The sequence below is a fragment of the Malaclemys terrapin genome, chromosome 9, assembly GCF_027887155.1.
Source record: "Malaclemys terrapin pileata isolate rMalTer1 chromosome 9, rMalTer1.hap1, whole genome shotgun sequence".
Taxonomy (NCBI): Eukaryota; Metazoa; Chordata; order Testudines; family Emydidae; genus Malaclemys; species Malaclemys terrapin.
The window spans coordinates 64,673,000-64,687,938 of NC_071513.1; the positions used below are offsets into that span (position 1 = coordinate 64,673,000).

General features: G+C 43.3%; 1 protein-coding gene across 5 annotated transcripts in view; it reads right to left on the bottom strand.

Moving 5' to 3' along the window:
* LOC128843068 (retinol-binding protein 1) overlaps positions 1-14,939 on the bottom strand; it is a 123,908-nt gene that overhangs the window by 30,208 nt on the left and 78,761 nt on the right. Inside the window, exons 5-6 of one of the 5 annotated variants that reach the window (XM_054039577.1) lie at positions 8,995-9,057; positions 1,799-3,340 (exon numbers count right to left, since the gene is read on the bottom strand). The exons of 2 other annotated variants lie outside the window; for them this stretch is intronic. In XM_054039577.1, coding sequence (XP_053895552.1) covers positions 2,982-3,340; positions 8,995-9,057 — 422 coding nt within the window. In that variant the 3' untranslated portion in view covers positions 1,799-2,981. Of the gene's footprint in view, positions 1-1,798; positions 3,341-8,994; positions 9,058-14,939 lie in introns of those variants that run through there. 2 more of the 5 variants (XM_054039578.1, XM_054039582.1) reach the window with 2 other exon arrangements.

The following is a 14,939-nucleotide window of genomic DNA, read 5'->3' on the forward strand; positions in this document are numbered from 1 at the left end:
TGGTGTCTGATACAGGAGAAAAATGGCCACTAACAAGCCCATGTATCAGCATGCAGACACCAGAGAGGGCAGACAAGTTGTCCCACAACACCTGCCAATGTGAGCATAGATTGGCACAGTGCATTGTTTGAATCTTGCAATATGTGCCCAGATAACTGTAATGCTTCTCACAGGATACAACACCAGCGCTGATACGGGATACAACAAAATAGCGATGTGGTTGCACTATTAGAGGTTAAATTACCCCGTGACTAACTACCCCATGCTTAACATGCACTGAAACACAGCCAAAGCCACAGTGCTCCAGAGTCCACTCTTGAGGCAGTGCAGCTTACACAATCCCTCCCTCCCTTTCTTTTGTCGAGTCTTCTACAGCAAAGTTGAATTTGACAGGATCTGTAAGATGTTAGCCCAGCACATGGAGCAATGCATTCGAATGGTTTACCGCGTCCATTGTGACATTTAAGGAACAGCTACTCAGTAGGCACCTTAACTACTTTCACTGCATTATTCATTATAGAAACACTACAGTTCAAGTTGCACAGTTATACTAAGCAATAACCCACTGTTTTAGGTAAAAACCATATCCCTTTCAAATTACATCAGACTTTCTTATTAGTAGTAAACAAGATGCCCATCAACATAGTATCTAGCTCAGGGGTGGGCAAAATTTTTGGCCTGAGGGCCACATCTGGGTATAGAAATTGTATGGTGGGCTATGAATGCTCACAAAATTGGGCTTGGGGTGTGCGAGGGGGTGAGGGCTCTGGTGGAGGGTGCAGGTTCCTGGGTGGGGCCAGAAAGAAGGGGTGCAGGAGGGGGCTCCTGGCTGGGGCAGTGGAGTGGGGAGCGGGGGGGGGGGTGAGAGCTCCAGCTGAGGATGGAGATGAGGGATTTGGGGTGCAGGAGGGTACTATGGGCTGGGATCAAGGGGTTCAGAGGGTGGGAGGGGAATTAGGGCTGAGGCAAGCGGTTGGGGCGTGGGGAGAGCCTCAGGGGTACAGACTCTGGGTGGTGCTTACCTCAAGCGGCTCCCGGAAACAGTGGCATGTCCCTTCTCCGGCTTCTACGTGGTTAGGCGGCTCTGCACGCTGCCCTGTCCATAGGCACCACCCCTGCAGCTCCCATTGGCTGTAGCTCCCGGCCAATATGAGCTGCGGGGGCACCGCTTGGGGCGGGGGTAGTGTGCGGAGCAGGGGCCCCTGGCTGCCCCTACACATAAGAGCCGGAGGGGGGCCATGCCACTGCTTCCAGGAGCCACGTGGAGTGGCCCCCAAACTTGCTTCCTGGCTGGAGTGCCGGAGTAGGGCAAGCCCCAGACCCCACTCCTCAGTGGAAGCTCGAGGGCAAGATTAAAATGGCTGGTGGGCCAGATTCGGCCCGTGGGCCGTGTTTTGCCCACCCTGATCTAGCTACTATATGAGTTATGTAATTATGTCTGGCAAACAAAATGTTGCTACCATTCAAAATATGTATAGCCACCTGACTAACCAAACACATTTTATAACCAACAATATCTGATATCACATCATCAGTTAATGCTGCATTTGTTGTTTCTTTTATTCTTTTTCCTTAAAAGTATTTTCTCAACTGTGAGCTGTCCAGTAATCCAGGGGACACAGATCAATTAGGCCTTCCCATATGAGGCACAGAGGAAACAGATTTTTGGAAAATATCCTCTTTTATTGCAAACTTCTAAGCATTAAACACAAAGTAGAATGCAGCATGTGTGTGCTATGAAAGCCAATGCAAAACACAATCTCATTGTTAAAATGAATCCCATGACACCAAAAGAGCATACAGTGTGAACAATCATTGTATTGAATTTGTATGATTTTATACAGGACATCTACAGATTGCTGAGTTGGGAAAACTCAGAGATTACTTCAGGGAAAGCGGTAGATAAATGTCACCACTTCCCATAAATTATTAACAAAATCTTTCAAAACTTTGGCTGGCATTACTAGGTTTCAGAAGTGCTGAGACATCTCTAGGGGTTATTCTTGCAGAAGGAAAGGGAACAAGAACAGTAGAATCAAGTGAGTTGTTTAGATATTCTCACCTGAATGCAAGGAAAGAGAGTGTAAAATCTCCAGTGCTGCTCCCTCTTCTTGATGTTGACATAGGGGGCATGGCTGGGGCTCCCTTATAGCTGGGCTGCTATATCAATAGCTTCAGGCTTTTGACAGCCAGCTGCTCTAAATTATTCCAGGGGACTGGGCTAGCATATACTGGACTCAGGAGGAAAGCAAAGAACCCCCTTTAAATGTCTCATTATGAGCTGGATTGAAATTAATGGGATTTAAGCACACGCGTAAGTGCCTTCCTGAATCAGGGCTTGATTTCTGATCTGCCAACATATACACATACACAAAATTGAACGGTATTGTGTGATACAGTGAAATCATTTTTCTTTCAGGATCCTATAAAGTAGAAATGTGGCAACAACTATGTACATTTTACCAGTTTATTGAAAATATTCCTGAGAAAGAAATATGACAATTTTATTCTCACTGCCTGCAAATGGCCAAGACACGTTCAAACTGAAACAGTTCCTGGTATTAGAGGATTATAATATAGGAAAGCACTAACTACCGCCATTGAGATCATTTAAGTCACGACAAGAATCCCTCAACAATAACTAAAGATTTTAATATTTGTATTAATAACAGAAGAAATGTAATGTAAATTAACTCTTAGTGGAGATCTTAAAACCGATAGCCCTTTGCACATCACAGCTTAGGAAAGCATGAATTCAGTAGTAATATAAAAACTTTTCTGAATTATTCTACAAACTTTCAGAAATATAGCTAGTTGCAGCTCCCTACAACCTATTTCACTTGCCTCCATACACAAAGATTGTGCTTTTTGCAGGGATTTTCCAAAAATAAATGCCATTGTGTTCTCCCCGTTTGATGGAATACCGACATCAATCAATTTAGTGTGTTTATCGTTGTGTTGCGTACTTTCATAGGCTGAAGTTAAATCCCCTTTATTTTTCCCTCACTCTCTTCTGTGTAGATATTATAGTGCTTAATATAGGAAATGACAGAATCTGGAATGAGATACTTCACACTTAGTCCTTTGCATAAAGCATGCCGTATATGCGTGGCACTGATTTCATTCTGAATCTGTTCTGTGACCAGGTGGATATTGTGCTGGAATTGAGTCAGAAGTTCTGATTCACTGATGTACTGAACAGGGTCAGAGCCAGCACGGCTAATACACACCAAACCAAACTTTTCTACTATTTCTTTAATATGTTCCTCCTTCCAGAGATTAGGTGTACTAAATGTCTTCAGAATGTCAGCTCCGCAAAGCAGCTTTAACTCCGGGGAAACTGGAAAAGCAAAAACAAATGGAAGTTTTATGAAGATCCTTATTAAAGATGAAAAATTTAATTTTTCACTTATTTCTGGTATTTTACCCAAATTTCTTTTGAAAAGTTACATGAAATAATATTCTGCTTGGAAAAAGAGTAAGGAATTGGAGACAGAGGTCCACTGTCTAATCACCAATCAGATCCCAAAACAACCCAAACTCCGTTGGCCAACTATATCTCGACCCATAGGATTTAAAAGGTGATTTGTATGATTGTAAAGGACAGTTATTGCAGTATTTTTTATAAGCAACAAATATGAAATACAATCAAGGGATATTTAAGGGCATGAAATTGGCTTATAGGGTATTAGGCTGGATAACAGCCCATACATTGAGAAACTAGTATTCCACCCATTGAGGTTCTATTCACTACTCAATATAGGCTTGATCTTATATTCAAGTTAATGGAAAAACTCCCGTTGACTACCACAGTGAAGGATTGGGCAGCTGGGGTGCATACAGCTCCCACGAGCATTTTAGCAGTTTCATCTATGCACTGGGGAGTGCTGAGATCTCTCAGCTGTGAAGGCTTTCGGGGACAGACAGCTGTTCTCACGGGATGGACTTTACCTGAGTAGAGAAGGAAATAGAATTCTGGGAGGGAGGCTGGCTCATCTTATCAAAAGAGCTTTAAACTAGGAAGTTGGGGGAGACGGTTGGGAGATGTACAGTTAATCTCCACGCCAGATTCCAACATTGAAAAGGCGAGTGATGAGATAAGAGGAGATATAGCCAGGGGGATGGGATTGGACATAAGAAGGAGAGGGGGGATGAACAGAAAGAGGTCTGTAACAAATTGCGTAACTAATGGGAGACAGGCTAAACGGCATACATTAGGATGTTTATACACCAATGCGAGAAGCCTAGGTAACAAAATGGAGGAATTGGAGCTCCTGGTCCGAGAATTGAAACCGGATATTGTAGGAATAACTGAAACGTGGTGGAACGGCAGTCACGACTGGAATACAGGTATGGAAGGGTATGCGCTGTTTAGGAACGACCGGAACAAAGGTAAAGGTGGGGGGGTGGCATTGTATGTCAATAGTGAGATAAGCTGTAAAGAAATAATAGTTGATGGAATAGATAAGACGGAGTCCATCTGGGCAATACTCACACTGGGTAAAAGAATTACTAGAGCCTCTCCAGGGATAGTGCTTGGGGTGTGCTATAGACCGCCGGGATCAACCCAGGATATGGATAAAGAACTATTTAATGTATTTAGGGAAGTAAATACTAATAGGAGCTGTGTAATTATGGGGGACTTTAACTTCCCAGATATAGATTGGGGAACAAATGCTAGTAGTAATAATAGGGCTCAGATGTTCCTAGATGTGCTTGCTGATCAATTCCTTCATCAAGTGGTAGCAGAACCGACGAGGGGGGAGGCCATTTTGGATTTGGTTTTGGTGAGTAGTGAGGACCTTGTCGAGGAAGTGGTTGTAGGGGACAACTTGGGCTCCAGTGATCATGAGCTAATTCGGTTTAAACTAAATGGAAGGAGAAACAGAATTAAGTCAAAGACTAGGGTTTATAATTTTAAAAAGGCTAATTTTCACAAATTAAGAGGACTGGTAAGGGAAGTGGATTGGGCAAACATATTAATGGATCTAAAGGCAGAAGAAGCCTGGGATTATTTTAAGTTAAAGCTGCAGGAGCTGTCGGAGGCCTGTATCCCGAAAAAGGTTAGTAAGCAAGAGATTTAGACCGAGCTGGATGAGCGACCGTCTCAAAGGGGCGATTAGGAAAAAACAGAAAGCGTACAAAGAGTGGAAGAGGGGAGGGATCAATAAGGAAACTTACCTTATGGAGGTCAGAGCATGTAGGGATAGAGTGAGAAAGGCCAAAAGCCGTGTAGAGTTGGACCTTGCGAGGGGAATTAAAAGCAATAGTAAGAGGTTTTACAGCCATATAAATAGGAAGAAAGCAAAGAAAGAAGAAGTGGGACCGCTGAAGACTATAGCTGGAGAGGAGATTAAGGATAATCTAGGCATGGCACAATATCTAAACGAATATTTTGCATCGGTGTTCAATGAGGCCAATGAAGGGATCAGGAATATTAGCAGCGTGACAGAGGGGGATACAGGAGGGGGGATTACCGTATCCGAGGTAGAAACCAAACTTGAACACCTTAATGGGACTAAGTCGGGCGGACCGGATGATCTTCATCCGAGAATATTGAAGGAATTGGCGCGAGAAATAGCAGGCCCCTTAGCGATAATTTTTAATGAATTTGTAAACTCGGGGGTTGTTCCGTTAGACTGGAGAATAGCTAATGTGGTTCCTATTTTCAAGAGAGGGAAAAAAGGTGACCCGGGTAACTACAGGTCTGTTAGTTTAACATCTGTAGTGTGCAAGGTCCTGGAGAAAATTCTGAAGGAGAAAGTAGTTGAGGGCCTTGAGGTCAATGGCAATTGCGACAAATTACAACATGGTTTTACCAAAGGCAGATCGTGCCAAACCAATCTGATCTCCTTCTTCGAGAAAGTAACGGACTTATTAGATAAGGGAAATGCGGTGGACCTAATATACCTTGATTTCAGTAAAGTGTTTGATACTGTACCGCACGAGGAATTACTGGTTAAACTGGAAAAGATGGGGATCGATATGAAAATCCAGAGGTGGATAAGGAACTGGTTAATGGGGAGACTGCAGCGGGTCGTATTGAAGGGTGAACTGTCAGGTTGGAGGGAGGTCACCAGTGGAGTTCCTCAAGGTTCGGTTTTGGGACCCATTTTATTTAATCTATTTATTACTGACTTCGGAACCGATTGTAGGAGTGGGCTGATAAAGTCTGCGGATGACACAAAGCTGGGAGGTATTGCCAATTCGGAGGAGGATAGGGATATTCTGCAGGGAGACTTGAATGACCTTGTGAATTGGAGCATCAGAAATAGGATGAAATTTAATATTGAAAAGTGTAAGGTGATGCATTTAGGGATGACTAACAATAATTTTAGTTACAAGCTAGGGACGCATCGGTTAGAAGTAACGGAGGAGGAGAAAGACCTCGGGGTCCTTGTAGACCGCAGGATGACTATGAGTCGACAATGTGACGTGGCGGTGAAAAAAGCCAATGCGGTCTTGGGATGCATTAGGCAAGGTATATCTAGTAGGGATAAGGAGGTGCTGCTTCCGTTGTACAAGGCGCTGGTGAGACCTCATTTGGAGTACTGTGTGCAGTTCTGGTCTCCCATGTTTAAAAAAGATGAACTCAAACTGGAACGGGTACAGAGAAGGGCCACTAGGATGATAAGAGGAATGGAAAACCTGTCGTATGAAAAGAGACTAGAGGAGCTTGGGTTGTTTAGCCTGACCAAACGAAGGCTGGGGGGGATATGATTGCTCTCTTTAAATATATCAGAGGGATAAATACCAGGGAGGGAGAGGAATTATTCCAGCTCAGTACTATTGTGGACATGAGAACGAATGGATATAAACTGGCCGTGGGGAAGTTTAGGCTTGAAATTAGACGAAGGTTTCTGATCGTCAGAGGGGTGAAATATTGGAACAGCCTTCCGAGGGAAACGGTGGGGACGAAGGACCTGTCTGGTTTTAAGATTAAGCTAGATAAGTTTATGGAGGGAATGGTTTAATGGGATAACATGATTTTTAGTCAAAGGAACAGCGTGCCATGGCAGGTAAATAGTATAATGGCTAATGAGGGTCAGGCTGGAGAATCTTGCCTACGTGCTCGGGGTTTTACTGATCGCCATATTTGGGGTCGGGAAGGAATTTTCCTCCAGGGTAGATTGGCAGAGGCCCTGGAGGTTTTTTGCCTTCCTCCGCAGCATGGGGCAGGGATAGCTAGCAGGAGGATTCTCTGCTAATTAAGGTCTCTAAGCCACAGGAATTGGGGACTTTAACAGCAGAGTCAAGGGAAAAGGTAGGGACGGCTTTGTGGCCTGCATCATGCGGGAGGTCAGACCAGATGATCATAATGGTCCCTTCTGACCTTAAAGTCTATGAGTCTAAGTCATTCTTTTTTTTTCCAGAGTACTCCTGACTGAGCCGAGGCAACTTCCAACAACCAAGATTAATATTACTGTTGGGTACTGGTAAAGTAAGGCTATTAGAGACCTATCTTCCATCTCAGCATCATCTCCTAAATATAGGTTAGGAGTAATAAAATCTAATAATATTAAATCAACCTTTTTTAAAAAATTAAAAATAATGGACAAAACCCCCAAGACCAGGAAATTCAGCACTAAGGCTGTCACTGCACTTAATTCACCATGTTGCATGGGAGTACATAAGTCCTCGCAGTAGGTAAGATCACATAGTTTTCCAGTACCTAGTAACCATACAAGCAAGAGGTGGTGGATTAAGGACAAACCAGAATTACTGTAATGTGGATGTTCTTCGTTTAGTTGGTTTATCTCAGAACCTCATTACAGTTATACTCAAAGTAAGTGTTTATGGTTTACATTTCTGCTATGTTTCGTTAGGTTTACATCACAATTACACACACAAGAACTATGTTAAAAGAACATTATTAAGGTTGCGAAGTCAAGCACCCAAAAGTTAGGAAATGCCTGAATTAAGGTTGCCTGTGAACCTTAGTGTAGCCCCTCTGTGCACATGCTTTATGACACAATCTTTAATTACATGTTCATACACAATTTTTCCCAGAGGACAGTCTCATTCAGTACACAGAGTGGACAGGGCTCATCTAATCAGCAGCTTTTCATTTTTTCCCCCCTCATAATTGTTCAATGTGTGGCCCCCTGGTTTATTACTGCACTCTATTCAAACCCTGCTCCAAAGACACAATCCTTACTTTCCTCATGGGCTTTTCCAGGGCACACATCACTGGCATAATTAACGTGTACCAACATTAATTTATTTCACAACACCCTTGTAAGTTGAAGAGACATTATCCCCATTTTACAGTTGGAGAACTGAGGGAGAGAGAGATTAAGGTCAAAAGTATCTACTAATTTTGGGTTTCCAATTTGAGATGCCTAGGACCATATGTAGCATTATATAGTGTTTTTATATGTTCAAAGCACAACTCCCATTGACTTAAGTTGCAACAGTGAGTGCTCAGCCATTCTGTAAACCAGACACCATTCCCTCAAAACAGCTACTCAGAAAATGAGGAACACACAATTAGTGATTCCCTGTGAAAAGTCTGGTTTCAATGACTAGCCTAGCATCACATAGGAACTTTGTGGCAGAGGCAGGGCTAGAATTTAATTCTCCAGAATAGTATTCAACTGCCTTAACCATGAGATCATCTTTTCTCTTCCTACAACCTTCTATCTCATTCATTACACACCTTCCAACTTCCACAATAAATGAAGCAGGGGTCTGACAGACAAGTCTCCTTTACTACACAATTTTGACTTATTCCCAGAGCAAGTCCACTATATGCACAGAATGAGGCCATTGTCCTATGGCAGAAGTGTGATCATCTAATTAAAGATCGTATCAAATTTAGGTTGCACCAGGAACACTATCTATGGCATTTCCAAACTTCTAAATGATTGACTTTGCAACCTTAATAATGTTCTTTTAACTTGGTTTATTTTCTGCATAATTTTTTAGCTCTCTTAAAAAAAAGCAAACTGAAAAACCAGAATTTCCATCATGTTGCATTATATTGACACTCACCTGGGTCATCAACAATGTTGGAACCTTTAGATCCACCACACAGACCTCTGCCACTTGAGCTACCTGAGTAAATGATAGAAGTAGTAGGTTGCCATCTTCTACTTAGCACTACAGGGGGATGGGACACTTTTTGCCTGTGAATTTCACAGACATTAGCTGCCAGCGGAGGAATGGTGAGACTCAGAATTTTGGATTCCATTTCAAGCTCTTCAGAGGAGTGTGCTCTAGGATGCCCAACACTGACCCCTACAGCTCCATCTCCTCCAATCTGTCCCTGCCCAATCTTGTCTTTCCCACTCCTCATCCTGGCCCCAGTTTTCCCATCCTGACTCCCGCTCCTGCTCCCAGTCTCCTTGCCCAACTGTGATGTTGCACTCTATATGATTTTATGAAAATATGCTAATGAGTGTGAATATAATGTAACTGGCATATGCTGCATGCAAAAGGTCTCTTGTAAGGTATAATCTACTGAGTGTGGTCATCCTATTTGTATGTATGTATCATTCTTGTATCTGAAACTAGAAATATGAACTATAACTCTGAGGGCCTATTGTAATTATGCAAAGTGTTGGCCATTAATGGTGGTTTGGAATCTTGATGGCTCCCATCAACCAGGACAATTGACTGTGGATGGTTCTGTTTGCTTGAAGGCCTTCCTGTGAGTCAGGCTGGGAGGAATGAAGGCTTGGGGTCTCACAGGACATGTGACCATATCACCTGGTACTGAAATCCATCTTAAACCTAGTGCTTTTTCATTTAGAAGGAGGGGTGGGGACCCAGAGAGACAAAAGATTCATGCCTTGTGCCAAAGCTATAAAAGGAGATGGAACAGAACAAAGCAGGCAGCAATCATGAGAAATTCCCTAGCTACCACCTAAGCTGAAACAAGGGCTGTACCAAGGGAAAGGATTGTGCCCAGACTAGGAAGGCGTCCAGTCTGTGATAGAAGCTTATTGAAATATCTGAGAATGAGATTTTATCTGTATTCAGTTTTCTTACTGTACTAGACTTAGACTTGCATGTTTTATTTTATTTTTCTTGGTAATTCACTTTGTTCTGTCTGTTATTACTTGGAACCACTTAAATCCTACTTTTTGTATTTAATAAAATAACTTTTTACTTATTAATTAACCCAGTGTATGTATTAATACCTGGGGGGTACAAACAGCTGTGCCTATCTCTCTATCAGTGTTATAGAGGGCGAACAATTTATGAGTTTATCCCGTATAAGCGATAAAACGGATTTATTTGGGGTTTGGACCCCATTGGGAACTGGGCATCTGGGTGCTGGAGACAGGAGCACTTCTTAAGCTGTTTTCAGTTAAGCCTGCAGCTTTTGGGGGACGTGGTTCAGACCTGGGCCTGGGTTTGTAGGTGGATAGCGTCTGGCTCAAACCAGGCAGGGCACTGAACCCCCAAGCTGGCAAGGAATACGGGCTCAGAGGTAGTCTCGGCACATCAGGTGGCAGACCGAAAGGGGGTTTCTGTGACCCACCCCATCACACCAACCATTTCCAGTTATCTTCTACCAGCACCTTGTCCCCAATCTCCTTGCCCAGGCAGTCTCTGCTCCCTGCTCCTCATCTGATTTGTCTCTCCCCTCCCCACCCCACCGGCCTCCAGTGACCCTCAACCTCACATTTACCAAACCCACAGTCTTCCTCCCTGGGCTCGTCATCAAATATCAGTTTCAGCCTCTTCCCTTCTCCGCCCCCATCATCCATTTCCTTCTCTCTTTGCTCAGCAACTCCCTGTTCTTCTCCTGATTTCTGGCCTCTCATCAGATCTGTGTCTCTTCCCCTTGACCCACTGGTTCCCAGTCCCAGTCTCTTTGTTCAACCAGTCCCAGTGTCGCTCCCAGGCCCCGCCACTTTGTTTCCCTCCCTGACTCCCAGTCCTAGTCAATTTGCCCAACCAGTCCCAGTCTCCTACCCCCTACCCAGTTTCCCTCTTACCAGCTTCCATCCCAGTTCCCACACCCCAGACTTCTTGTCCCAATCTACTCTCCCTGCCCCTCGTCCCCGACCCTCGATGCTAGGTCTGGCTCTTGTCCCCTCTGCATTTGAAACAGGTAATTTCCCCCCACATGCTCCTTGGGCACACTGAGAGGACAGGAGAAACAGACTCCCTGCTCTCAATTCAGGTGCCCAACCTGGCACTGTCTGCAATGGTAGGGAGCAGCAATTACAGGGAAAGACTTGCTCAGCTCTCAGCTGGATAAAATCTTTGGGAAACAGAACTGAAAAGCTCTAACAAGTCTCTACTGAGTACTTGTGAACTGCAATTTTTCAGAGGCTTATAACTCAGCCAAATTTAAGCAGATTTTCATGGGGGTGGCAAAAGGAACATCCATGACATAAAGGTCACCTCCCTGCCAAATATCAAGTCCCTGCTCCAAAGCATGGATGCACTAGAGTGTCTCAAAGAAAAGGCCACCAGAATGTTTTTAACCTGGGTTAAATGCTGTTAGAAATGACTGGATTGTTTTTGCTGTAATTTTCCAGCAAAGTTCAGCCTGAAACAGATACCTGACACGGCAAATTTCACCCTGAAAGCTTAAAGCTTGGCAAAGTTAAAAGCAACCAAAACCTTTTAATGGGAAGTGTCAGACAATCTTAAGAATATGAGGCAAGGTGGCATAAAGCCCAGACAGACTAAGCTTAGGATTGGGAGACATAAGTTCTAACCCAGACTCTTAGTGAGCTTTTGGGTAAGTCTCAATCTGTTTGTGTCTCAGACTTTGCCTACAGTAGGGATTTGACCCAATTATAGCCATTGCTGGCCAGCCTCCATACACCATATATAGACAAGGCTGCTATTTGCATGGGTGGAATTTACCTTACTTTCAAGGAGAACTTTACCCAGAAGTCTGCTGTATCATTCTTACATCGAGCTGATGCACATCATTCTTAAGATGAAAAGAGCTATAAGTACTAATTAATAATACTTTTAGGGCCAGATCTGCCAATAGAGCAAAAGATGTGGGCCCCCCGCAGTGTTCGGTTCAAAAGGATCAGTGGTTAACCAGCAAAATCCCCCTGGAACACCTGCTCCTCCAAGGAACCTGGAGACAATAGATACAGACCAAAAAGTGAGCACTGGCAGCATAGGAGGGAGCAGGGCCAGGTAAACCAAGAGATAAGTTGATTAAGCACATATTCAAGGAGCCTTCATTGACAGGCTTCCATGGAGCCACAGACAGAACTTTAAGTGACTTTCCGCCTGGCAACACCCACAGGGATAGCTCAGTGGTTTGAGTATTGGCCTGCTAAACCCAGGGTTGTGAGTTCAATCCTTGAGGGGGCCACTTAGGGATCTGGGACAAAACCAGTATTTGGTCCTTCCTGCTAGTGAAAGCAGGGGCTGGACTTGATGACCTTTCAGGGTCTCTTCCAGTTCTAGGAGATAGGTATATCTACATAACTCTGTCAGCCCCACTTGAGGATTTTGGGGTGTCAATGTCTCTATGTGCTACAGCTGGTCAAAAAGAGTCAGAAAATACTTGCCATTTGTCAGTGAAATTTCTAGAATTCTTGACCAGCTTTATCACAGCCATGTAAGGAGGGTGGGCTAGCAACATGAAACCCCTGAGCATTTGCTTGGGTAAAATGGGCCCAAAGCATTTAAAAGGAGCTCTACAATATTAGGAAGAAAAATAACAGCAGCAAAATGCTACACATGCATGGTGCAGGTGTTGGACAGAATCGGAGCTAGAATCTGCCCACGAAGATAAAAGAGGGATGGGGAATCAAGTTTAGCTCAATGCAACCAGTAGCCACCCTCATTTTTAATACCGAAATATGGACTGCAGAGATTATAATACCCTGCATGCAATGCACCATCTTGATTCTGGCAGCCAGGAAACTTGCTCCATTTTAGGTGATTTAGGTGCAGGCATGTTTTCCATGCAGTTAAGAAAAGTCTGAATGTCTCTCAGCATTATAAAAAAGGATATTTTATTAATATGGTACTGTGCAATTCTCAAAGGTAGTTAATACTCAAAGTATTTAATATTAAAAAGGAATTGTGCCATACTAGAAAACTACAGCTTCACCTTGTCTCCTTCTCCAGAACTGTTGTGATGTCACCAGCACAGTACACATGGAACAGGAATCAAGTATCAGAGGAGTAGCCGTGTTAGTTGGTCTGTAAAAGGCGACAAAGAGTCCTGTGGCACCTTATAGACTAACAGACGTATTGGAGCATAAGCTTTCTTGAGTGGATACTAAGTGGGTATTCACTCACGAAAGCTTATGCTCCAATACGTCTGTTAGTCTATAAGGTGCCACAGGACTCTTTGTCGCTTCTTATGGAACAGGAAGTTGACGCTTGTTGAGAAGCTCCATTGCTTATTTAAAAAGACAAACTAAAAGGTCCTGTTATGGGTAGACCTATTGGGTCTTAGCTGTCTTTCATTCAGGATAAAATGTAAAAAGCAACTGAGGTCCTTTATGGAATAGATATCTGAAACAACAGGGGCCTCCACCCAAAACAAAGCCACACACAAGTCTGGAGAAGGAGTCAGATTCATGTGGCACAAGAGGCGGTGGTCTGACTATGGTCTAATAAATTCAGATGCAAGGGACTGATTGGATTGGAGAGGTGTATCTGTGTGAGTGCGAGATGCATTGAGGAAACCCCTCAGATGCACACGAAGAAAAGGAGCAGAGTGCCAAGGAGATAGCAGAATAAGCACTGGGAACACAGTCCTGAGTAAAAGCCTAAAGAGAGCTTTTTGGGCTGAGTGCTGGTTGACAGAGGCTTGGAACTGTGAGCAATGAAACTATCTCTTGTTTGATTCTTCTGTATTCAAGGAAACAGAACTTTGTAATTTCTTCTTGTGATGTTTTCTAATTAAAATATGACCATGCAAATCATTGTTGCTACCACTGTTATATAATTGCAACAAATCTTATACAAAGTGTGATGTATGGCCAGAAAGAATTAAGCAGCTTGCAGGCTAGTTGACCCAAAGTCAATCATTAGAGACATGGTAGAAAAGTGTGTGAATGGTAATTAGGGCCACTCCATGCTAAATAGGCTAGAACTTTGAAATGCAAACCTGTATTGTTAGAAAATTGAAGGTGATACTAATTGTATGTGCGTACTTACATCTTGTCAAATGTTAGGAACTGACTGTTTTTATGGCTATCTGTTACTATAGCTATTGATTCAGAGCTCAAAAGGGAAAATTAACATTTAAATTAACTGTAAACAGAGGATATTGCTGTGTTCGTCTCTCTTTGAAATGTTTCAGAGTAGCAGCCGTGTTAGTCTGTATCCGCAAAAAGAACAGGAGTACTTGTGGCACCTTAGAGACTAACAAATTTCTTAGAGCATAAGCTTTTGTGGGCTACAGCCCACTTCTTCGGATGCATATAGAGTGGAACATATATTGAGGAGATATATATACACACATACAGAGAATGGCTGAGCCATTACAAACATTGAATCTATCTCCCCTTGTAAGTATTCTCACACTTCTTATCAAACTGTCTGTACTGGGCTAAGTTTTTTTCTCTTACTTAATTGGCCTCTCAGAGTTGGTATGACAACTCCCACCTGTTCATGCTCTCTGTAGATTCATAGATTCTAGGACTGGAAGGGACCTCGAGAGTTCATCAAGTCCAGTCCCCTGCCCACATGGCAGGACCAAATACCGTCTAGACCATCCCTGATAGACATTTATCTAACCTACTCTTAAATATCTCCAGAGATGGAGATTCCACAACCTCCCTAGGCAATTTATTCCAGTGTTTAACCACCCTGACAGTTAGGAACTTTTTCCTAATGTCCAACCTAGACCTCCCTTGATGCAGTTTAAACCCATTGCTTCTGGTTCTATCCTTAGAGGCTAAGGTGAACAAGTTTTCTCCCTCCTCCTTATGACACCCTTTTAAATACCTGAAAACTGCTATCATGTCCCCTCTCAGTCTTCTCTTTTC